At 32.6% G+C, this 25,789-nt stretch overlaps 3 protein-coding genes across 4 annotated transcripts; 2 read left to right on the plus strand and 1 right to left on the minus strand.

Annotated features, from left to right (window-relative positions):
• The first annotated feature begins 940 nt into the window (after positions 1 to 940).
• Positions 941 to 11,966, plus strand: LOC130654118 (uncharacterized). The gene is made up of 17 exons (XM_057456648.1): positions 941 to 1,115; positions 3,064 to 3,141; positions 3,609 to 3,678; positions 3,756 to 3,803; positions 4,931 to 5,033; positions 5,113 to 5,248; positions 7,030 to 7,097; positions 7,304 to 7,433; positions 7,508 to 7,560; positions 7,836 to 7,939; positions 8,719 to 8,861; positions 9,147 to 9,233; positions 9,464 to 9,545; positions 9,786 to 9,901; positions 10,216 to 10,374; positions 11,074 to 11,178; positions 11,614 to 11,966. Exons 1-16 carry the CDS (start codon positions 1,065 to 1,067, stop codon positions 11,158 to 11,160), a joined length of 1,515 nt encoding a protein of 504 aa, XP_057312631.1. The 5' UTR covers positions 941 to 1,064; the 3' UTR covers positions 11,161 to 11,178; positions 11,614 to 11,966.
• A 917-nt stretch (positions 11,967 to 12,883) lies between these two features.
• On the minus strand, positions 12,884 to 21,160 carry LOC130654121 (eukaryotic translation initiation factor 3 subunit H-like). The gene is made up of 7 exons (XM_057456651.1): positions 21,013 to 21,160; positions 16,716 to 16,863; positions 16,254 to 16,421; positions 15,988 to 16,093; positions 15,113 to 15,262; positions 14,765 to 14,900; positions 12,884 to 13,131 (listed from the first exon to the last, which is right to left on the minus strand). Exons 1-7 carry the CDS (start codon positions 21,064 to 21,066, stop codon positions 12,913 to 12,915), a joined length of 981 nt encoding a protein of 326 aa, XP_057312634.1. The 5' UTR covers positions 21,067 to 21,160; the 3' UTR covers positions 12,884 to 12,912.
• Position 21,161: 1 nt separating this feature from the next.
• LOC130654120 (protein phosphatase 1 regulatory subunit 42-like) lies at positions 21,162 to 25,183 on the plus strand. 2 transcript variants are annotated; one of them, XM_057456650.1, is made up of 7 exons: positions 21,162 to 21,259; positions 21,713 to 21,859; positions 22,594 to 22,760; positions 23,226 to 23,364; positions 24,031 to 24,265; positions 24,372 to 24,708; positions 24,837 to 25,183. In XM_057456650.1, exons 2-7 carry the CDS (start codon positions 21,728 to 21,730, stop codon positions 24,907 to 24,909), a joined length of 1,083 nt encoding a protein of 360 aa, XP_057312633.1. In that variant the 5' UTR covers positions 21,162 to 21,259; positions 21,713 to 21,727; the 3' UTR covers positions 24,910 to 25,183. The 2 variants fall into 2 exon arrangements, with proteins under 2 accessions (XP_057312633.1, XP_057312632.1); XM_057456649.1 differs by having other exon boundaries at positions 21,170 to 21,259; positions 21,699 to 21,859.
• Positions 25,184 to 25,789: the final 606 nt, after the last annotated feature.

Genomic DNA, 25,789 nt, shown 5'->3' on the forward strand with positions numbered 1-25,789 from the left:
AAATTAGCAAACTTTGACGTTAAAGCAATATTGACGTCAAAGGAAGGTATATTAAGATTAGTGAAGACATTGCATTACACTTTTAAATTTAAGGCTAAATAACTTGGAAACGGGTGGAAATAACTGACGTCAGATCTATACGATGAATGCAACACGGGTGTACAAATTTGTGAAGAAACTTTTTTGGAACTTTTGATAGGAACTTTGCTGACGTCAGCAAAATTTTTAAACCCTAACCGTTCATCAAAAGCACATGATCATATACATTTTCTTGATCAGCAGTTTAAACTCTACATATTACAGGCAACGAATAAACTAGATTTCGCCAAATTTTTCCTGTACTGCTGTCGTCAGCAAAAAAATTAAACAACCTATTTTTTCATTTCCCTTCTCCCTAAATGGATTTCTCCACACGGGCTTTATCGACTAGTAATATACACTAGTTTTTAATAAAACAGTATTATTATTGACGCGTGGCCACACCAGTTTGGCAAATATGTAAAAATACTGAACTATAAAATAACTCACATTCATGGATGAAAGAAAAAATGGTATTTTGTAACAAACTCCCTTTGAACAGATGTTTTATGGAGCATTCCAGACCAGTCTGGTCTTTGAAATTAACTCTGGCATCATGAATTTTCTATCAGCAGGCCGTGCCCCGTTAATAATTAGGGGATAATAAATTGGACGCGTTAATTAGAGACTCTTTGAAAACCTTCATTAACTCTCATGATTATATTTATATATGCTTACGATACAAGTTTCCATGTCCAAGGCTTGACTACACGTAATAATTAGAGGAAAATTAATTAATTGGAATTCTTGCTACACGTTAATAATTAAAACAAAATTAATTACGGTTTTTCGTAAAAATCAGGCTACGCGTTAAATTCACGCGTTACGGTAATCAGAAGACCTCGGGTATGAGGTTGGGATTGGTTTTTCTCTGCGATGGAGAGACTTTAATAGTGTGGCGTTTTCATTCAAAACAAACGAGACAGAGCCAAATGCCGAACAGACCTGTTCCTTCCAGGAATAACCGAGCTGGATAAAGGAGGAGAATGCAAGCCTTGTGTCAGTTATTAATTGTTGTAGCAATTGTTATTGTAAATGTAAGCTTGTTTCTTATTATTTTTGTGGTTTTGTTGTAGATGCTCTGGGTGGGTTGAACATGTTTTTGTTGTGATGGCGCCCTCAAAAAAGTAGCTGGCCAGCTTAGACGTTGATTTTTTACAAGAAGAAAAGTAAACATTTAGTTATAAGGAGGAACATTGTTATACCTAACTTCTTTTATTAACACGTTGACATTAGAGTTGGCAACTACTGCCAAGTGCTGGATATTAATTAGAAAAGTGGAATATTTTGACCTCTTGCTTACTAATAGTTGCTTTTGTGTTCTCCTTTGCTCAACTGATAAGAAAAATTTAAGTCAATTGTAAACGATTCCTTTTCTCTGTTATGTCTTTCATTATTCAAAAATTTTGTTATTGAGTTCAAATTTCAGATTCTATAGCTAACTAAAGAGTTAAGCTGAAATTAATTTTTTCAATCTATATTTTAAGTAAAAATAGCATTTGTTTGATGAAAAGGTGTACAATGTTAACATAAAAAAAGACAGGTAGGCACGGATAGTAAACAAGCATGTAAAAATTCAGAATATATATATATACACTATGTAGCTAAGTATATTTTCTTCAGTGTTTGTAACTTTGTTTAGTAATTAAATGCGAATGTGTTAGTGAAATTATTGTGTGAACAAGACATAGAATAAGTACAATTTCTTTTAAACAGAAATTTTTCTCGCTGAATGTACATAATATTAGTTTGGTAAAAATGTTCAACTTTAACATATGTTTCTATTTTCAACTGCTTAGCAATATTATATATTTACTAAAACTCTCTATAATTTTCACCTGGATGTACCTAGGACAATAAAGTTAGATTTTTCTTCTAAAACAGGTGTGTGATATATTAATATTTAATTACTATTGCTTTATTTATCATATAAGTCTCTATCCAGTATAAAATACTGACCGGCAGGTTCTACTTTTGCAAAACTTCACCACAATACATTTACATATCTAACATATCGATTAGAATGTATATAAAAGTTTATTATCTTTTAAAAAAATGAGTTATATACCTGTTAGGATTAATGTGAGGGTTTTTTATTTTTTTATAAAAAATTATAAATCAGTTTATAATCTGTTCTCATATTTTCGTTTTCTAACTGCTGTATATTTAATAATTTGCATAAATATTTATATATGTATAAAAAACTGAGATCTAAGAGCTCTAAAATTATACTAGTGCCTTTTTGACACCAAAAAAAATAAGAAGCATATACAGAGCTTAAGATTGTGCATTGCTTAATATTGCAATTTCTTTTACATGATTTTGAAAAGAGCATTGATATATAATTACCTTTTATTCTTAAGAAACCACATAAGAAGTTTTTAGTGCTAAAAAACAATTTTTAGTTCCCTTATGTTGTGTCAATAATAAACCTAGACTTTGGTTGGTTTCTTATTAAAAACGTAATGATTTAAGCAATTTAAAAATTGGAAAATCCTTTGTACTTAGTAAAGAAATTAATAATTCGTATTTGTTCACATAGTGTAAATAATCATTAATTACTTTGGATTTAAAATTTTTGACCTTATTTTAGTTCCCTTATGTTGTGTCATTAGTTTTACTAATGCTTTTAAGGGTATTTAAAGGGAACTTAAACAAAACTTGAACTACATAATATATATTTTTTGTTTTGTGTCTCATGTTTTTAAAAAATAGGACCACTTCAGTTTTACTCTCCTATTACATATGCATTTGTTTTGTATTGTATATGCAATATGGTCTTGCCGATGTGGTAATTATGTCTATTATGAACTTATATAATATCATATATACTTTTTGAATAAAATATTTGGTCATATATAATAATAATGGAATGTAATAAGTAACACAGTATGTATAACACTAGTTTATTTTTATTTAATCTGTTTTTTATTTCAGCAAAACAAACATCAATAAACCTTATGACTTGAACTTTTTTGTTTCTAGGTACAAGCATGGGACTTAAAATCAACAAATGATTCTTGTTATGAGGAACGTGGTGGTTTATTCCCTTGTTCAGATACGGTACATGCTTCAACTGGTTATATTTTTTATTAACTCTGTTTCTCGAACTTAAAATCAAAAACTCCTTCAAGGTAGAGAAAGCTTGAGATAGAGAAAAGTGAGAAAAAAAATTTAAAAAATTAAATTTGTATCTCCAGAACATTGGGACATAGAAAAAGTTGGTTAGCAAAGAATTATCATAAAAAAAGGAGCTTATTATTTTAATGTTTAAAAGGACCTATAACTAAAAAAAGATTTTTTAGTTGGGTTCTTTTTTACTAATTGTTAATATGTAAGAATATTTAGCTTTTAATGGGAGGAAAAGATAAAAAGAGATAAATAGCCTTACAGCCACATAAATGTCTGAGAAACCAAGGTTTTATTAAGATAGGAAATGTTATAGAAAGAGGGGAGCTAAGAGAGACTCAATGTATGTAATAAGAAATGGAAATAAGTGAATTGATTGTTACATTTCTGAACATGTTTAGATAACTGGCAATGTCATTCTGATGGTATTCTATGGAGCTGTGCTTGGCGTTGCTGCAAAGTTTATTTCTGGTGTGGATTGTTTTGTTTTTATTTTCAAGTTTGAGTTAATGTGAAATTAAAAAATAACTTCTTAATTTCTTTGTTAGATGGTGCTGAGTTACTGTTGGATTTGGGGTTTGCTCCAAGCATCATAGGTAAGTCCCTATTACTGGGTCAAATTAATTTAAATTATTTTAATCAGGTGTGGTGGCTTAAGGATTTAAGTTTAAATATTGTATAACAACAATTGTTCTTTTTGTTTGTCCAAGTGTTTCTGCAATGATAATTAATTAATCTTATTAAAGCAACTTAATAGACCAATTACAGAGGAGCAACATAAATTAATAAACCTAGCTAAAAATAGGTTAACAAGAGAAACAGATTTTCTGTGTATTAGCCTTCACAATTACTTGTCAAGCGGGGCAGCAAAATTTTCACTTTTTCACTAATTAAAATTCATTTGATTGTTGTGCCCATATAGAAATCTGAGGTATTTGTAAAGTGCATGCAGAAATAATAAATAAAAAAGAACACAAGAAAAAATTTTAAACCTTCATTTAAAAAATAATAAAAATAAGTTATAATGAAAACGTTAGGCGAAGTCACTATTAACATTTGATTTCATGCTCTACACGCCTCACCATTAAAGAAGTTTTCAGAACTTTGTAACATTAATCTCCCACAAAAATAAAATTGTATATACACTTTTTTGGGAACATTTTTACTTTTCTTAATCAGAATCAAATTATAACAAAAAATTAAAAAATCAATTTTGACCTTACTTCTCCTTCGAAAAAAAAAAAGAATACTGAGGGAAGCATGTGTAATTTTTTTAACAAGGTGTCTGTATGTGTTTTTTCGGCATATAATTTATCAGGAACTTAAGTATTATTCAGTTTCGTGCACATTTGGCTTGAATTTGTGTATATGTAGCAAACTTTCACCTTCTCTTATTGAAAAAAGTTTGCTTGTTTGAAGACACTTTGCAGTACTTTGTACATAAATAAGTTTGGTTTGGCCATAAACACATCACAAATTTCCTTCATTTTCAGCGACCATGTAAAATATCACTCAAATACAGTAGATATCCAAGTAGTCATTTAAAATATCTTAATATTTGTATTACTTTTTATTAGTTTCATGATTCAAGGTCAAAAGAAAGTTATCTTTTTATTTGTTTGTAAACTTGTTTAAGGCATCTCAAAAAAAAAATGTACACTTTGTTGTTTTCTTGGGTGTTCGAAATTTAAAATAATTACATAATATTTTCACTTCTGTGCAGGCGGTGTGGTGTTGCCAATTCTTGGAGCTGTTCCTGATTCAGCCATTATTGTAGCATCTGGGTTGGGTGATGATGCCCAAGAGAAGCTGTCTGTTGGAATGGGGTAGATAAATAAAACTTATAGAAACCTTATGCAAAGAGTAACTTAAACTGACTGCAGCTATTTATATTTATTAACTTAGAACACTTGCTGGGAGCACAGTCATGTTGTTAACAGTTGCATGGTCAGCTAGTTTATTTATTGGGAAATGCAATTTGAATAACCAAGGTGTGTCTGTTGATGGCTCTGGTAAAGGAAAATTCAGTATGACAAAACAGGTGTGTTTAAAAATGTATTTAAGCCATGTACTTGTTAAGTTTGAAACATTTAGAAAAGATGTGGTGCGTGAGACATAAATATGTTGCCACAGGAAAAGTTTCCTGCAAATATAATTCTACTAGTATCTATGTCATTCGGAAATGTAGGAAATTCATTATAAATTGGTAAAAAAGAATGGAACGTATTAATAAGAGATAGCAAATAGAAATGTGTGTAATTATATTTTTAATTGAACAAAATGAAAAGGTAAAAATAATACTGACAAAATTTGCTGACTAGGTTGATTTTTTTATGCAGTGATGGTTCGTATTAACACCCTGAGGGCTTATTTAATTTTCGGTTTTTTACATGGGAAGGAAACAGGTGCTTATAGATTTTTATAAACCTTAATGCAAAGTAAAGAAAGGGATCAAGTTATTGTTAAGTATATATACAAGATTTAACAACATTTCCTAGACATTTCCTAAAATTTGATGTGTATATAAAGGAGAAAGTTCAAAAACTTATATTTACACATAAAGAAAAGGACTGTAAAAAAAGTTCTAAAGTTTTGAAGATGATCCAAAAGCCTCCGTTGAAAGGATATAATATTGTAATAAGCATCTTATTAATAAAATATTGGGACTTTGTAAAATATGGATGTTTATTTAACTATAAGAAATTAACATGAGCCTTATTTGAAGGAGACACTTAAAATATTAGACACTATATTATTTTAGTATTGTTAAAGTTTCATGTGGATTTGACAGTTCAAAGATTTCTAAAGTAATCACTTTGACTGATTACAAGAATATAGTAATTTTAGTTCATTATAGTTTTAATTGTTGTTAGAGTGTCACTTGTAATGGAATATAAAAACCCAATCCCAACATTTATATGGCCTTTCCTTTTTTTCCGTTTTTATTTATTTTGCACCCCTCGGCTGACAGGAGCACTCTCGTTTTAACTAAGATATTAGGGGCTACAAAAAGGTTGTTGGTTTTCGACTTTATTGGCTTACACGAAACTCGAGCTAATGGCGGAGGTAAAGTTTAAGATCACTGAGGACAAAAACAACAACTTAAATCATCTTAGGTATCATATCGGGCATCCAAATATAACTGAGAATGGCAGAAAAATTTCCCACATATATTGGATATCCATGATTTTTTTGATATAAGTACTTCCTTGCCTTTAACTCAAACTTTCTAATAAAATAAACTTTAAACCTTTTGAACTGGCTAGCTAGCTATATCCTTTAAAATTATGCATAGAAACATACAACTTTATTGCACATAAACCCAGACTAAGCAACAACAGTGACTTTAAAATGAGGTATTAAATACCTTCTTAAAGCTAGTGAAAAGCATTTTTTAACAAATACAGCTCCTCCTGTTGTTTCTGTTCCCTGATCAAATTTACTTGATTTAATATATTTTACAAACTGTAGCTTACTTTTACCGCTAAAAAGAAAACCGAAGGAAAATTTTTCTTTTTTTAGAAAATAAAATTAAAAAAAGAAGCGAATTCATCATAAAAAATGAATTATTCACAAACAGGTTGTCCAAACGTCTATTTTGTTCTATAGTGTGTATAATTACTTGCACCTTGGCCATTACGCAATTCTTCTGAAATTGCGGGATTAAGCTAATTGAATTTTTTGTAGTCCCTTAACTTATATCAGTTAGAAAAAGGCTATGAATTGGGATACATACCTCTTTAAGAAAACAAAGTTTTTGATTACTCAGAAATACGTTTTATAAAAAATGGTGTTTTTGTATTTTACTTTTACCACTTTTAGGGCATCACTCCGCTTCCGGAAGTAAAATCTGGTATCGTCATCATGTTAGCAACATCAACATTTTACTTGTAAGTAAATTTAAGTAATTTTTCACTTTTTGATATGCATGTAAAATGCACATAAGGTTAGCTCTTAATGTTTACGTAGTTTAAACATTTCGTCAAAATAAAAATATCACAAGGAAGTTTATTCGAAAATTGCAGTTTGAAGCGCTGGATTACTTCACAACTTAAACTTTCTGGAAACATATTGGTGGCAAATGTTTTCCATTTAGTGTTGTACAGTCAGCTGACTGGCATTGGGGTGCAACTAAGACAGTAGGACAACCAGCATATGTCAGGGATGCTGCTCTTGCCACCCTGGTCATATGTATCATTGGGTTAATAGCTTACATTGTATATTCAGTAAGTATTTTCTTGTTTTTGTTTATAAACGATTCTGACACGATGTATGGTTTTACTTCTCCTTTTTTCTGTAGATTTTTGATAGTAAAAGAACAGATAGAATAGCTAAGCTGCACAGAGAAGAAATGTAAGTTTATGTGAATGTAGAACCTAAGGAAAACGTGTGGTGATATAAACGCACTTGCTGGAATAAGCGCCCTCTTGAATTAAAAAAAGTTTAGGAATTTTCATAATGGCGTATATACTGAAAATAAAAGAGTAAACAGAACTTTTACAGGTTGTTACCCCTTTTCAGCACGCTTTAATGACAAGGATAATGAGAAAGATTAATACTATGTGTTCTTTATCGAGACAGGATTTCTTGTTAGAAACACGTTATTGTCATTGTTGTTTTGTATGTAGGGTAAAACGACAAGTCCTCCACACTTTACTTTTGTTAGCGGATAGACAATCGTTTAAACCAAAATCTCCACAATTGGACTCGCCTGATACTGCTAAACCTGAAGGTTAGTATACATTCCGATACTTCCTGATAAATCAGGACACATTGCAGGGTGCAGTATTCGTACTAAAATTTTATATGATTGGACACACCTTTTCAGAATATTTTTTTAAAGAAAATGGATTTGATTTTCTAAATAATGACTAAAACTTGGTCAGAAACTGGGGTGCACCTTAAGAAGTCGAATATTAAGAAGACGTTGACCGTAACAAAAATGCCACCAATGCAAACTTCCTGAAGTCAAATTAAGGTGGAAATACACTTGCGAAATTAGCAAGTGTATTTCCACCTTAATTTAGTAAATTCATGGTAAATTCAAAGACAACCAAAAAAATTCGTATATCTAAAGTTTTGGAAACCGTGTTATTCGGGGGACTTTACACCAAATATTCTTCCCGTTTTTTGCAAGAATTAAAAAAAAAACAAGTAAAAGAGAAAGTTTAGCTGAAACGATTGCTTTTATCATAGAAAAATAATGGGGAGAAAAATTTTGCGAGTTTCTCGAAAATTTTTCGAAATGTCAAAATTGCAAAAGTTAATTTAAAAAAATTCGCTGGGTTTTGACCTAGCGAGAATGTCTCTCAGGTTATTGATTTTTCAAAAGAAAATACTTATTAACGAAAAATTTTCTGAATTTAGAGCAAGTAAGTTTTAGCGCTTTTTCTTTTCTCGCTGAAAACGTGTATCAATTTGCACGTAAGACTTTTCGAAAACTATTATGTGCCAAAAAAACCCAAAAAGGAAAGCGTGGAAAGTATTTTTCTTTAAACTTTCCTTCTGTAGAAGAGGAACAGGCCGTCTCGAAGAAGTATTTTAAAGCATGGCACATGAAGAAGGGAATGCGAGGAATGCGCGAGAAACTAGACAGCGATGAAGGAAACGAACCGCTCATTGGTAATAATGAACAAACCAATCTGGAAGTAAAAGTAAGTTTTTTTTGTTCTTTTTTTTGTATTGGATGAACGCACTGTTAAAACGTTCGAGTCGTTCATTGTTTTTATCTGTTGTTGTTCAGTTTACTGTGAGGTTTACTGTGAGGTTTACTGTGAGGTTTACTGTGAGGTTACTGTGAGGTTTACTGTGAGGGAACGCTGTTTAATGTTAGCAATTTGCACGAGAGTGAACTTTTGAGGCCTACTTTGTTTCGTGATGGCTTAATAACTATGGTTAATTGGTTGTAACTGTAAAATATAATTTCTTGGTACATTAAGGAGGACCCAGCCGAACACGAAGGAGAGGAAAGTAAATCAAAAATTGCTATTAAATGTGCTGGCATGCTCTTCACTGGTGTGGCTCTGGTAAGATCTCTGGTGTCTTCAAAATTCATCATTATGTATTATGACAATTTTAAATAAAGATAGTGTGACCAGGCGACCATGGTCGGGGTCAATGCTATGATTCGCTTCTATCTGTTGTACAGTAAAACCTCTAGAAGTCTGAAAATCTAAGTTGTTCCGGATGTTTCTTAAGAAGCGCAGAGGAACCTACCTTATCCACCTATTTGGTTCCTTTATATTTGATTTTTTAGGTGACATTGTTTTCTGACCCGATGTGTGACGTGCTGACAGCGCTCACAAATAAAAACAACAAATCCTACATCCCCATACCGCGTGAGTTGATATGAAGTTTCAATGTTTCATATAATGCTCTGTTGTAGTAACACAAACATCACATATGTTGTAAAATTCAACATTTTCAATATTTATGTCCCTTACGTATGATTTCTAAACTAACGGTAATTACGCCATATGGTTGTGCAGGAAGTCAATACAGTCAGGTTTAAGTTATCTGTATTCCGAATGTTATTACTTAGTCCAACATAATTGCTTTTAAAGAAATGGTTTTTTTAGCGTTCTATGTGTCATTCGTTGTAACACCATTTTGTTCCAATGCATCAGAGTTGGTTTCGTCATTGATTTTCGCCAGTAAAAAAACCCGCGAGACAGCCACGATGACATTTTCGCAGGTTTGCTGTTAATTCTCATCCGTTATGTTTTTCCGCGTTCTGCAATCCATGCCTAATGATTTTGGAATAACACTTTTTTATAAGAAACATGGCGAGGAGCTGTTTTTAAACGTCTAACTTTCACTGCGACAGTTTCTTAATGGGTTTACCAACTAAATGAAATTTTAGTGAAATAAAATTAGTATATATCTGGATAGGCATGGGTTTGAGCGTTGGGTATCAACCTCTAATAAAAAAAAAGTGTTTGACTCGCTAAATGTTATAATGCAAGATCCTAGCCAATTGTCCAACCTTATTACTCTCTTACTTTATAGATTTTTGGTGCTGCGACTATGAACAACACTATGTGCTTAGCTATCTTCATGGCTTTAGTATATGCGAAAGATTTAGAATGGTATTACGGTGCAGAGGTCATGTGTATTGTTCTTGTCCAATGGATGGTTGGTTTGATTAGTTTATCTAAAACTTACAAGGTTAGTGACACTAGCAAAACACTTGGTAGATTTCTGTCTTTGCTTATCCTGGCCATGCCGATTCTGAAGATATTTGTTTTGTCATCCTCTGAGTCAGTCATAACCGTCATTCAATTGCCTTTGCAAAACAGTCCCAACCTCACTTACGTATTGTCAAAAGGAAACTGTTTTTCCCTTCATGCCTAATTTTGTTTTTTGAAGTATGCCATATTTCTTGCATTTTTAAAACTTATTTTAGGGGGACCAATTCTCATTTCTTGCTAAAGTAAAGCTTTAAAGTTCTGTTTGTCCAAGAACTGACGAAAAACAGACGAAGAAGACTGGGAGGGGCATTTCCCGGCAACCAAAATGCAAAATTTCCCTATGTTTTACTTAAAATTCAATGTTTACATATTTTTTCTGTAAAACATATCAGCCTTCGTAATAAATTTTTCAGTTTCACGAGGCTATTTTCTTAGAACTTTTTTCTTATAAAAATTATGTTTCTTGTGCAACATTTGTTATTCGACTGTTGTAGAATAAGATCTTGTATTGGCAACCTCTCTTGCGTCGTTTTGTTATACAATATGTGTTTCAAATAAAACGGTGACTGTTCTACTACTTCTGCGCGATTGTTTTATAACAGCCGGAAAAAGGAAAAATATGGCAACATTTGTTTGCATGTGATTATCATGCAAGTTAAAAAATTTGTTGTTCCAGGTGTGGATGGGTATTCCTGTGGTAGTGATGTATCTGGTCTGTGTTTTACTTGTCTATCTACTGGAATATGTAGCAGACTGGAAATGAAGACTGCAAATCGGGAAAGTTAGTTTTTTGGACAAGTTCAGTGTTTATAAACAAATTTTTGTTACTATAGTGGAATCTTAGGAACTGTAATGTTATTCTTGTATTTATAAGACACGATAAAAGGAGCACAAAAATGACCGCCATTTTTGTCATAGGGGTAAATAGCCTTAATACATGCAAATGATTTTAGTTAAGAATCAGATTCTGTATACTTCTAAGTTTTTTAGGTAACAATAGCTACATTCCAAGTCCTTTAAAAATGTTGTTCAAATATGTATTTATTGAAAGAAAGTTAAGTTAGAGAATTTATGGATTGGAATTTTAACTACAATTCCCTTTCTACATGTCTTTATAAAATAGTACACAGTGTTATAATATTTTGACCGGATTATATCCAAAAATTACACCTAGCATAATTATTTCTTGTAATTATCTGCACCCTTTCTACCTTAGGACGCGACAACTCTTAATTAAAAGCAGCCCTTCAATCTTTTGAAATACACTTAACTTGCTCGTTAGTAATAATTGGTGTTATTGGTATTCTCGACACTTGAATGTTATTCTATAGAAGTTCTTTTTCACGGAAAGATATTTTCCTGAATGTGTACACTCCCTACACGCCACAGAATTATTTTGTATCCTGCGCGAAATTATTTGTAAATTCAAAATATATGTACGTGTTTATTTGGTCGGAAAGCGAATAGGTTTTTTTTACATCATTTATATCTACTTGTATACTATATGCACTATAAAATCCTATGTACTTACAGCAAATTAAATATATTTATTGTTGGAAAATTCTTCAATATTGTCTCGTAATGGTGCTACGAATTGTGTCCGGTAAAACCAAGTAGTCACAGGGCCGGAAAATTCCCATTTGCAGACCAATTTATCCCATGTCGCGCAACCTTGTACTTTACCGGACCGAATTTGAGGTTAAGTTGATTTTATAAACATAATCTACATTTATGTTCCAGTGTCGAACGCCTTGCTTAGGTCAATAAAAATTCCCAGTATATACTTATTTTCATCAAATGCTTTATATATTTCATTGTCGAGTTTATCAATCGCATAGTGTCAGTAGAAAGATCAGCTTGAAAACTAAATGATTTTTATAAAGAATATTATTTGCAGTCAAAATTACTAACATGTTCAAGTATTTTTGAGTTAGATGATTGCGAGGGAAGCTAACCTCATTATCGCGGATTCTTTTTCCCTTAAGCAAGTAACGTCATAGACGATATTAAGCGGGAAGCTCGTTATCAGATCAGAAGGAAAATGTGCGGGTGTTTTTTTTTGCGACAGACCACACTTTTTTCTTTTCAATCATTAAACGCAATCACAATTTTTGAGTACAGCACCTCTCTCAAACGGAAATTATCCAAGGGAAGAACTCTATATAACGGACAGTTCTCCAGTGCCACGTGAACATTTTGCTGAAATTTACTCCATTAAGGCAATGTTAGCGAATGTTTTTTTATTCAGTTATTTACTGGCATTTCTTTTTGACCAATGTACTCAGAAAAATAGTTATTCGGTTTTATTCAAAATTTGTCTATTACTCCTACTGCAAGACAAAGAAAAGAAAACTCAAAGCAGATTTTCTTTAGGAAATCTTATAGGACAAACCTTTTAATTTTCAACTTTTCTAAAATCTCGACTGTTCTTGTGTTTCGTACCTACTGCTGCTAGTTCTATGGGACAAAAAAAAAAACAGTTCAAAAACTTTTTTTCGCAAATTTTATTTTATGTTTATATCTCCTCAGTTTTTTGTACACTTTCTGCAATAAATAATTTACTGAATGACTGTGAAGCAAACTCGTTCAAGTGATCACAATACGTGGCTATCTGTGCTGTACTCAACAGATTTTCTAAACGAGGTGGCGGTTGTTGTGGACGGTAAATTTTGTTCACATCTTCTTCTGGAAGAAGGGGATCACCTCTTTGTTTTCGCATCTCGTTTTCTTGCATCTAAAAATATAACGATGAGGAAGATTACGACTATATCACACATGACGAGCTAACGAAGTAGAGGATTAGCCCACATGGGCACAAAATCTACTCTACTGCAAAATTGTGACACAACTTCAATAATAGATTATGTTTTAATCTTTGAGCCAAACCGTGTAGGCTATAAGACATTTTCAGCGAAATCTGAATGTAAGAGGTTTGCTCGTTGATGTTCATACCTGAAGACAGGTTGGGAAAGAAATATTTGGAGAACTTATTTTTTGATTAGGATGCCTGAATAAAAAATTCCTTTTTAAATATTTCGCATCGAAAATGAAGTGTATATCACAACTAGCATGCAAACGATTTGTTTCTTCTTTTTGCGATTATCAACCTCCGTCCAGTTTTGCGGAACTAATTTTGTGAGTAGAGAACAAATTAGCAAAAACAAGTCCCCCAAAATCTACTCGAATTTTTTTTCCTTAATGTATATGGGCTCATAAAAATAAAGAAATACAGTGGAATCGCTCTAAAGCGGACACCATTGGTGCAAAAAAAAGTCTGTCTTATAGAGGTGTCCGCTTTATAGATATTGTATCCGAAAATCACTTTCAGAGCAAAATTTTCCCAAAAACATGACTTTTTTGTTTATATAGGTTTTTTCTTTGTTCTATTCCTTTCAAATCAAGGAAATGAGACCACATAATTTATAATTTGATGAATGTGAACTTGTATTATTCACACGCTCTACTGTTATACAAGCAAAAGCAAATATCAACTAACAATTACATTGTATCTTATATTTTATATACAATGGTTTTTCATGTGTTCGCTTTACACAGAGCTTTTTCAAGGGAAAATGTAAGTTTGTGCGAAAAAAATTGTCCGTTTTATAAAGTGTCCACCTTATAACTTTCTATTTTATAGAGATTTTCTTGTAAAAGTTTGACCTGAAATCAGTCCGTTCCAAGGAATAGTGTCCGTTATATAGAGGTGTCCGCTTTAGACCATGTCCCTTTAGAGAGATTCCACTGCATTGGAATAAAGTATTCCCCTGCTATACCGTCCAGGCGTTTATTTAGAAAAGAATTGAATCTCAGAGAGAAGGGCCTAATGGAAAAAGGAGCTGAAAGAATTTATTTCGCAGTTTTGTCAACATTTCTTCGTCAAACACTGCGCACTAACGTCACCTGTAAATTGTTGAAAAATAACTGCTCTTAGAAATTGTTAAACATATAGTTCAATCAGCAACGATTTGTCAAAGTTGCAGTTAAATCATCTGGAAAAAAAATTAGAGCTTGAAAATGTTCATTGTTGTAAATTCATTACAAGTTGCATTACAACGCGCGGGAATACATGCATACTACAATTCACAAGAAATTTTAGATCCATAATGAAAGCTTAATTTTCAGTTGAATCTTCATCCACTACCATTAAACGACAAAAACTACAATAATGTTCATAATTTATTGGAAAAACGGTTTTTGAGGCTTTCTTCAAAGTCTGCCCCCCCCCCCCCCCCCCATGTTAATTGTGTTGATTTGTGCCCCAAAATACTGTCAGCTACTTTGGAAAAGACTTCCAACCAAAAGTGAAGAGTGGGGGAAGGGGATGGGAAAAGTGTTTTTTTCAAAATAATCATGAACATCCTTACCCTTCTCTGTTTATAAGCATCAATTTGTTGTTGCTGTCTTGCGACATTTCTTTGGTAGTTGTGCAGCTTTTGAGAGTCTTGACAAAGCTCATCAGCTCCTTCAATCAACAATTGCACATTTTTCTCCAAATAAGATCTAAAGTGATAGAAAAACTTTAAAAAACGTTGTTTTCTCTACGAGAAAAATGTTCATCATAACTCTCGTGAATCAACACATTGGCTTTTATTTTGAATCGATTTCAAAATCCATGAGAAAAAAAACATTCCTGTTTCAAAAGGATTTGAAAATCTAAAGTAATTTTGCCATACCAAATAAAGTAGGACTGTTATACGTTCTACGCTCCCTACCCTGTTGCGAGGCTGAGAAATTCTTCTTTTACAGCAGGTGGTGAAGCTTCTTCTATTTCTGTGATGAGGGTGTTGACTAAATTAGATGTTCTGATTGTGACCGGGACCTCTTCTAGCAAATTATTGAACGATATTCCTTTTTGTGTAAGACTAAATAATATATTTGATACAACAAAATGTGATAGGGCGGAACATGATTTGACTGACCAAAACGTTAAACAGAATGTCAAAATTAGTTCTAAAACTAAATTAACTGAATTTTAAACAGATAGTGGTATTTTGGACAAATTTCAAGCTTTCGATGATGTCACAGAAAAACCTGCTACCATAAACAAAAATTTATTGATGTTATTTTGTGTTTGTTATCATATAGGTGTTCCAAGTTCGATTCAATTTGAAAAAGCCTATCAAAAGTTATGCAGGAGGTGGAATCCACTCCTTGTGATATGTTCCAAAAAAAAAACAAAAAAAAAAACAGATAGAATATGGTTAACATGTTGCAAGGGAAAAAAATTCGCAGAGATTAAACGGCTCGGTTAGCAAAATTTGAATATCTTTTCAAATCAAAAGTTACGATACTTCGATAGTATGATACTTCAAAAGGAAGTTTGATTTGGTCAAGTAAAAAAAAAAACTTTTATCCCACCGAAATATAAGCCTTTGAACAAAGGAAACTACATTAGGGAAATTACATCGTTGATATGAGCATAAAAATTAAGGAGAATTGAGAAGTTCAAGCAGGCGCGACAACACTTTAAAACACTTCCATTTTTAGTACTGGAGAAAGTTTAGCTATCGAATATTTCAAAATTCATAAATTTTAAGAATGGAAGAATGTATTATTTAAATAAGACATAAAATAATGTTTCACTAACCCTTCCGGTGTAAAATTTTTTTCACCGCTACTGTATAAATCCATCAGTTTTTTCGTAAGTCGATAAGCTTTAAAAGACAGCATTCCTTGGTTTGTTTGTAATGGATCTATTAAAAATAAGAAAGCACATAAGTAGATCTGTTTCAAAAGTCTACACATTTTATCCAAGTGATTAAAAAGAACCTGTGTTGCATGTATAAGGTGTAAGGAGTAACTCTATAATTGACTATATTTACTGCAGAAGTTCAAAAAGAAAAAGAATGTTACCATAAACAATCACAACAGATTCTTCAATTGACTTTTGATAGTTGAATTGTGATTCAACAAAAGTTTTGTTTAGGAATGACCCTAAGAAGGTGGACTGGTACCAACCAACATGGAAGTGATCGACATTAACATCTCGCAGTTTACGCATCATCTCGATTTGGTAGGATACTAGAAAAAGTCGATTTTATTGAAAAATTAAGATATCAGAAATAAAAACAGACAAATTAATTGCAAACTTTTATACTGATTGTTGGTACCTACTGAAAGCAGTTGTTCAGATAAACTTTTCTTCCAGGTATCAAAGAAACGGTTTCTACAGTTTACTATATAAATACAACGATGTATTCTGGCTATACATAATTGTTTACAAAATAAAAAAATAATCAAGTCAAAAGTAAATATAAATATAAGATATATAGTAATAAAAGTAAAAGAAGAGTTAGTGTTTTAAATTTTACTTACTTTCATCAAAGTCATCATCATCGTTGCGTGGATGGGGAAAACAATTTGTAATTTCCAAAGTTTTATCAGCTAAAAGGCCCAGAAGTACACCCTGCGCAATTTCTCCAGCACCTTCTTCATGACAGTGCTTTACTATTCGAAGAGCAACCTAAAAACAACATCATAACAAAAGGAAAACTTATGTAAAAACAAATTGGGGAAAAGTGCAAAATTTTATACCCTATTAAGTTTACAATTTATTTTTTTGTTATGACAATGATGTTGATGCATGGCGTGCAAGTCTTAGGTAAGCTGAAAAAATTATTAAAATTTATAGTTCAAATGGACTTGTTTTAAATCTTTAACTTATATTTAAAAGCATCATTTTTAAAATTGCATTAATGTCTGCTTAGAAGTTTGTTACTATAAACATATTTGTCAAAAACGGTAACGACTTCTTCCAAAATTTTCCTAGGTTAATGCAGAAGAGATATGGGTCAGTAGTATATACAATTAGGTTTATTTAAAACATACGGCTTATTATAAAAGGGTAATAAATTTTTCAACAAACCTACAAGATAAGTTTATAGGAGGGAAAAATTAGACTAATTTTTAATTTAAGTAATTTCCAGTATCAGTCTTTCCTGTAGAATATATTCCAATATTCATTTCATAAAAAATCTCTTTGATGTTTTCTGTTTCTAAAATTGACTACATGGATGCCTATCCCGTTGTGTTAGCCAATAACGCTGTCTGCTTGGGGTATAATTTAAAATGCCCAACTTTGGGCATCCACTCTACAATATTATTGTGCTTTATTTTAAAATACTATAGCTTGAGTGCAGAGGATCCTGAGAATTAGTATAAAACATCATGCGAAAGCTCCATTTAAACGAGGGGTGCAAGTTATACTTAAATATTGGTGTTTGGCACACACTGATTTTTTTTTAATTTTTGAGTTTTATTCACTGACCGACTGACCCTGTTTCAGGGCTCAAATGACTCTAGCACCATATTATTCACAACAATTTGGTAAAATTTGCAATGTTCCATTAAAAATAGTCATTGAAATATCTAAACAAGACAACACCATAACAGATTTTAGACGAAAAGTTCTTTTTGTGTGACAGTTTTAAAGTTTGGGAATGAAGATTTTATGAAAGATTCAGTCACAATTTGTGAAGATTTAACTGCATAAATGGTGTTTTTTTCTCAAACCATAATGGCTATGAAAAATACTGACCTGTGATTGGCTTAAAAGTATCATGTGACATTTTGCCAACCAGGAGAAAAGAAAGATGGTTGGTGATTTGAAATACGTTAAGTTAGCCAAGTATACTTATTGCGAAAAGTGAGAAGAATATTTATAGCTACAGACCAAGGGTACAAAATTGCAGACCAGATTTTAAGTTCAGTAAGTATCAGGCAACATGTAGGGTACAAATGACAATTACGGACACTTTTACGGTCTTCTGCATCTTAAAACCACAAAATCTATTGAAATAATGAACCCATGGCTTAAAACAGGAGATTTATCTATTGACTATACATTGAATTACGGATACCTACATTTAATTACGGACACACTGCTTTTTGTATTTTAAAGGGTCAGCAGCCGCTATATTGTATTTATTAAGAAAAGAACATACAAAATTTACAATAAAATACACGAAGCTTTTCGTAAATAAAACTTTTACATCATCAGGTAAGTAATACTGCTATACAATAAAACCACTAAAATTTTTGCTGAAACTCTCAAAGGACTGTGAATAATGAGATGAGTAGAATAGAAAATAAAAATACATTAACGTTGTAATAAGAAATTATATTTTTACGTCACGCCCTTATGGAAAAGTAACAATCTGTTAGATTCAACTTGTTCGTTAAGAACAGGCCTTAACGACTTTATATAGAATGTCTCCAAAATTTTCCGCCTTAAACAGTTTTTAGGAGCGCAACTTAAAATTTTCTAATAAAAAAGAGTGTCCATCATTCGGGACAACATGATTATCTGGTTCGGACTTTGAAGACATTTTGTTATGTTCAGACCATCGTGTTTGCACATTTCGTACTGTTTCACCGATGTATTTCACACTGCATGAACAAGTACCTTGTTAGATAACGCATGCTAAGTGCTTTATTTTATCTTTTAACGGAAAGAGAGTGGATTTTCTTAGTGTTCCAGAGCACAATGAAAATGAAATTCTCATTTGTTGTTCTTTTTTGCATTACTTACCTGATGATGTAAATGTTTTTTTTACAAAAAGCTTTGTGTATTTTATTGTAAATTTTTTATTTTATTTTATATAAAAATCCTACTATGGCGAAGAAAACAAAAATATATTGCATTTATTTCTACTGTAAAAACTGTAACAACTAAAACAACTAAAACACGTAAAAACTGACCCAACAGAAAAATTTTGTTGTAGTTACAAATCGTTAGCGGGAAATGGTAAAACCTTAAAAAAGCAAGATTTTGGGGCGAATTTTTTCTATTCCATTCGTCAACTGTAACATATGTATCACTTGACAGTCCTGCCTTTGTAGCTTTCACACAAATGCCATGGAACCATAACAAGCATTTATCACAACCAATCCAGGTGATTCTGTAGCAAGCGACTGGTGGGTTTGACTTTTTGCAGATGGCACAGTGTGTTTCACACTAAAATTTTCCTCACTGCTACTTTCGTTCTCATCAATTTTGTATGATATTATTGTTCTTTTTTGTGTCACAGGTTGGATTTTCAACAATATCCATTTTTTTTCTCTTTTCTTGCATCGCTTCTTTACTTTTTTTCTTTTGTTCTCTCCCCTTTCTCCTTTCTTCTTTTGCCTTCTCTTCCAACTTTTCTTCTCCACCTTCTCTCTCTCCACCTGCTTGTCCATTGTGAGAACTCTTTCCTTAGTAATAATCCTAGTGTTTTTATTTTATTAGGCTTTGGCACTGGAAAGATAAAGGCATCAACCAAAGACGTTGGTATAATACCTGCTGCAACCAGAGAATTTACAGGTATTGTTGGAGTGGAGGTGGAACGGCTTGCTAAAAGTGTGGAGGCTTGATAGTTCCTGAGGCAAAGCCCAGAGGCAGACCAAGAAAGACTTGGCAGGTTATAAGGACAGACTTGATACAGAGAAAGTTGAGTTTAGATCTAACACAGTCTAGATCAGATTGGAAGAGGGTCATTAATATACCTTGTCCAACCCATGCTAGCATGGCAAAGAATGACGATTGATGGTGATGAATTTCCTGCGAATGACGTTTCTTGAAGTTGTCCCACCAAGTATGGCCAGGACCACTGACACGGTTAAAGGACCGACCAACTCACTTTTGTAATTAGAATGACGCTAACCAAACATATTTTCGACGGTGGCCTTATTGCCAAAATGCTCGAAGGATGGGCAAAAGAAACCATGTATTTAATATAATAGATTAACATAGTCTCCTCTTCCAGTGTCATCTCTATCTTTCTTCCTGCCTTTGTCATTTAATACTTTCCCTGAATTTCTCTGGTAAGGTTTGTTTTGGAAATAGCGAGGCAAATCAAAGAAAACCTATCATAAGGCCGTCATCAATAGTATTACTGTGGAAAGTTTATCATTTCTTGAACATGATAGTTTACGCCCGATTGTCCGACCAACTCATTTTTGCGGGGTCTTCTCAGGACGCAAACACAACGTATTTTTGATGGTGGCCTAAGGGCTCTGGAGTAGGAGAGGCAAGACATCGTAAAATGAAGATAGATAGAGAGATAGATGTGTATATTTTACATGACTAACCTCACTAATATTAAGGGGATATACCCTGTCTATTATTTTCAGGAGGGGCCATGGCTTAAATGGAGAGTCCTGGAGTATTTAATGCTCATTTTGAGCTACGCAGACCCAATTAGGGCACGGGCTCACAACTCCCGGCAACATCCAACAGCCAACACATGGAGCGATCTCTCCAATCTCCCTCACATGGGTTGGGTTAACTAGGTGCTATGGTAACATTCACTGTGTGTTGAATCGCCGTCAAGAGAAATCGAACCCTGGTCTCCCGCACAGAGTACGAGAGCTATAACCACTAATCTACGGCTCCACATGAAGTTGGGAATACCAGGCTAAGTGGTGAAAAACATTAATTTACTAAAGTGTCCGTAATTTTACATGCCTGCAATTATACGTTTATACACTAGAAAAGCGTTAAGTGCAAAAGAGAAGTGTTAAATAATACAGAAGAAAAGTGTTAATATGAAAAGAAACATTTAAATTATAAGAGAGAAGTGCTTCTAAATTTGAAAAAAATGAGCCATAGGGAACTAGTAAATTAACCTACAAGTCCTTCTATTTGTACAGATTCAATTTTCTCTTCTTCCGTCCCAGAAGACATGGCTGATCCTTCTACCACGATGCCTGCGCGATGACTGTCTTGTTATTCGAAGTTTGCTATGCACCGGATTCTTAGACTACTGGGACGTCATTGGGGCTAGTGGTGATAGGTAACGGGCGAAACCTGATCGCGCGGTAAATAGCACGTAAATCAAAACTCTGTAACACGAAAACAAAACAAGAGGTTGGACAAGGTTGGTAAGATATTTTTTTGAACAATTTTTCTTTTCAAGCTACCAATTAGATAGCTAACACAGGGCCTTTGAAGGGACCTTAAGACAAAAAGTATTTTTTATACGTTAGAAAGCTAGCTACACTACAGGCTACATCTACGTGACACTAAGTTGTTAAGTTCTGGCTTGTAAGCTGTAGCTAAGCACCGTCATAATTTACAACACTTTTGCCGCCTTTTTACAAACCGGATATAGACCGTTTGTAAGTAGGGCAGTGAAGCAAAACTAGTCCAAAAACTACAGGTTTCGTTTGTAAACGGGAAACTAGCTCTACCACCACACCATGATCATTGTTACTTTATCCATGAGCATTAGAGTCTAAAATTTACATTGTTTAAAGCAAACATTGTGTGTAATTAAGAACAGGTTAAAAAAATTTTTTTGTTAATAATGTATCTAGACATTCACATATAGTTAAGTATATCAAAAATGGTAAAGATAACATCTGAAATGTTATTAAAGTATGCAAGCCATACCAAGAAAATGTCGAGTGAATCAGACCTTCAATATTTCAAACGGCTAACACATATTTATTTGCAAGAAAAAAATATTGAAGAAATTGTAAGTATTATGTATATACCTTTTTTGGTGTTTCAGTAGGTGCAATTTAAAAATTGAGGCATGGGTGTGGAAATTGAAGTGTACTAGGAGTAATGGACGTACTTAATATATCAATTTACATCTTGACATATCTACTTCTTATTAAGGAGCATTTCTTCACATTAGCCTTAAACGCATCTGCACTCTTTTAATAAATTGTTTAATGTGCCAAAGTTCTTGTTTGAAGCAAGTTTTAGTTAAATATTATGTGCAACAAATAGAACCTCAGAATTTAGTTATTATAAAAAGTAAAAACACAGTTTAAAATTTTGCCTCATTTCACCCTTAGCATTGTTAACATGAGATAAAAGGCTACTACATAAAAAAATTAGTTTTTACCTTTTATGATAAAAACATTGTTTATAAAATTAATTAGAGTTACTATCTTTTTATTTATTAATCATAATTGATGGATTTTTGAATGATGCGGAAGAAATTGATATCCTTTTCCAACTTGTGAAAGCAACCAAACCAAATAATAATAATTTAGATAAAAAAAGTCAGTGGACATTTTTATGCGATAGTGGAAAAATGCTCCCCTGAAACTTTGCTTTGACAATTGTTAGGGATAATTTCGAGGTCTACCTTTTTGTGTAACAGAACAGTACCAGATACTCTAACTGAAATATCATTATGAGAATGTGTGTTCAAGATTGAATCTACACTTGCTGATGTTGTTCGGTTTTTGTTTGTAGGACAATCTCGCAGCATGTAAGAACCTGACAGTCCTTTATCTTTACGACAACAACATATCTGTTATCAAGAATTTGGCATTTGCAACCAACCTGACACATCTTTACTTACAGAAGAACAACATATCACATTTGACTGGCCTGAAGCATATGCCAAAATTAATGAAATTGTGAGTGGTTTTGATATGGTTGTGTTGGGTTCTTTTGTTTTAACATTCTAGCTAGCAAAAAGTTTCAAAATTATTTTCATAGACCACTTTACCCGAAACGTAATTTTTTAATTGTCCATAGACAATACTGAACATAATGGACACTCTTTCTATAATATAAATAATAGACCACATAAGTCAAACAAATCCTTTTAAAAAATGAAATGTTCGCTTAAAATTGGTGGAACTTTTATTAAAAAATCAAGTAGTTCAAAATAATAATTTAAATGACTTTTGGATCTTGTGCTTCCAAAAAACTAGTTTGGATTTTAACAATAGCAATTTTACCCTACTTTTTTATCCACAAGAATGTGTGCACATATACAAAAATACAACAAACTTCCATAAACTTTTTAAATATTGGGAAGTGATCTATTGATTTTTATTCTATTTACTGGTATAGCTAAATAAAATATTTTGAAATAGATATCTTGGTCACAACTCAATAACAGTTGTAGAAGGTTTAGATGGGAATCAATGTTTGGTAGAACTTCATATAGAAAGCCAGAATCTACCACCTGGAGAGAAATTATTGTTTGATCCAAGTACGATGGAGGCTATTTCAGTAAGTTAACGTCGATTCCAGTAAGTTACATAAGTGTTCATAGCAATTTTGGTACTTTGTCGCAAATTTTGTTAAAATGTGCAAAAAATAATATAGTCCATTATGCACCAAAGTCACGAAATTTTTACAAAAGTCTTAATTTTTTCTGTAATGTACTTTTTTTATTTTCTTAAATGAAATATAGGAAAAATGATCTTGTTAAGTGATCCTGTGCTAATGAAAGATCTGTTCGGCAAAAATTTAGAAGATTAAGATATTCGTTGAATTTTTAAAATAATTTTGTTTAATTCTTTGCGCGAGAGATTTTTAAGTGCAAAACTTGCACTTTTACAAAAAACAAACCTAATTGCGAAAAGGCGTTTTTTAAACTGTTGCGCAGCAGTTAAACCTTTCAGTCCGGAGGGGTGGTTTTGGTTACCCTTTTCGATAGGCGATATCTCCAAATTTAGTGACATTTGGAGGCAACAGTAGATCAATTTTTTAAGTAGATTAAATTTCCTACACGATGGAGCGGTTGGCCGCGCTAACTAAATGTAATGCGCTAAACTTGTGAATTATTTTTATTCGAAAATGCACGACTTTCCTTGACTAAGAGAATAAATATGCAAAAATTATTACGAATTAGGTATGCTCATATTTATTAATTTTTTTTATTTCTGCTTTTAGAAATCACTTTCTGTTCTCAACATCTCCAACAACAACATCGATGACACTAATGATTTAAAAATCTTACGCAAACTGAACCATCTAATGATTGCGGATAATAAACTTTATGATTGGGTGGATTTATCCGAAACTCTTTTAGAATGGCCTTCTCTATACAACTTGGAAATCTCAGGCAACCCTGTTTGTAGACACAAGAAATTTCGTGATAAACTCATCATCATGTCAAAATCACTTGGTGAGATTTTTGTTGCATAACAAAATGCCGAGTTTTTTTCCCTCTTAGAAAACTTCAAAAAATTAGTGTACTTCTTCTTTTCCCAGTTTATGCTTTTATATCTTAGTTATGATTGATAGCAAGGAAGTAACCGAGTCAAATCGACAGTTTTTACAGAACTGGTATGCGAATAAGGAAGCTAAAAGACAACTAAAAAAGCAGTTGAGACAACAGACGGAGAGTTACGACTTTATGGTGAAGAGTGTTCGTGATAGCAACAGGCTGTATTTGAATTACCCTTATTCTAAGGATACGAGTTTATACAGGCTACAAGAGAGCACACGCTATGGATTCCAGCCTATAACTAATAAGCATATCTCGAAACCACACAAGCAGTTTGCTGAAGTTCTCGCTAAAGCTAAAGATGGCAAGTATCTGCCACCGCTGGAACAAGCCAGAGCAAGGTACCTATGTTTAAATGCTCTGTGTTTTGAAAATATGAATGTTACCTTAGTGGCAAAATTTAAACTTCTTCGAAGGTAAGAATCTTCTGTACCAACAGTAGTTCACTTGTATTTTTGTTTTTTACTAGATATCGTGAGGAATCATTTCATTCAGAATTACCTGCTATATCTCACGTCATGCATGAAAATAAACCACTGTAGATGGTCACCAATCATTCGAAAATAAATTTTTATATTGCGATATGATTTTATATTCCATATTTCGTGGAATCTGGGCACTACCGTAGACCTGTTACCTTCTTTTTGCAGTACAGCGTACCACTAGTAAAAAGCCGATAGGAAATGACGACAGAATTATATTTTGGGATGGTATTTTGTCCTTAATTTATTGATGATAGATAATATATTTTTTATTTTAAGTTGTAAATAATGTACAAAAAGATGTTATAAATATATGACAATATAAATCACTTCATTTTTGGTGCCAATTCTTGGATAGTCAGTAAATTTAATTTCTTGTTAGATGTGGCCAAATTGTATTCTTGGTTTTTAATAAGGGGAGGGCCAATGAAAAAGAGTAAAAATGTTATATTTTTGGCTTTCTAGATTTTTTTTATTTCGTTGAGTTTAAACTAAAATGTTCGCCGAAGTAGTACAGGGCGGAAATGTTTTAAAATGGAAGATTAGTACTGTTATTTCTATTTCTATACATCGTACAAAAAATTGGGACGTGAATAGTTAAGTTGTCACATATTTTTTGAACGTATTTTCTTGTTGCAGAGCGTTCGCTTCCAGTGCAACAGGTCTTGCGTTCAAACCATGTCCGAGACTATAAAAGTATGAATCTATATTTTCTGTTTAGCGTTCCGTACGAGAATAGGATTGATATCTTGGGCTCTTGTCTAGTTGAGCGATTGCTATGCTTGTACGACTTTCTTAGCTTAAATGGGAGCTTAAATGCACAAGGAAGCCCTTCGCCGAACCCTCGTTGATACAAAGGGAGGGAAAATGGCAAAACAGACATTTAAGATACCCATGATTTCTAAAATTTCAGTAAATATCGGAATTTTGCTTGTATTTT

This window comes from Hydractinia symbiolongicarpus, chromosome 8 (genome assembly GCF_029227915.1).
Source record: "Hydractinia symbiolongicarpus strain clone_291-10 chromosome 8, HSymV2.1, whole genome shotgun sequence".
Lineage (NCBI taxonomy): Eukaryota > Metazoa > Cnidaria > Hydrozoa > Anthoathecata > Hydractiniidae > Hydractinia > Hydractinia symbiolongicarpus.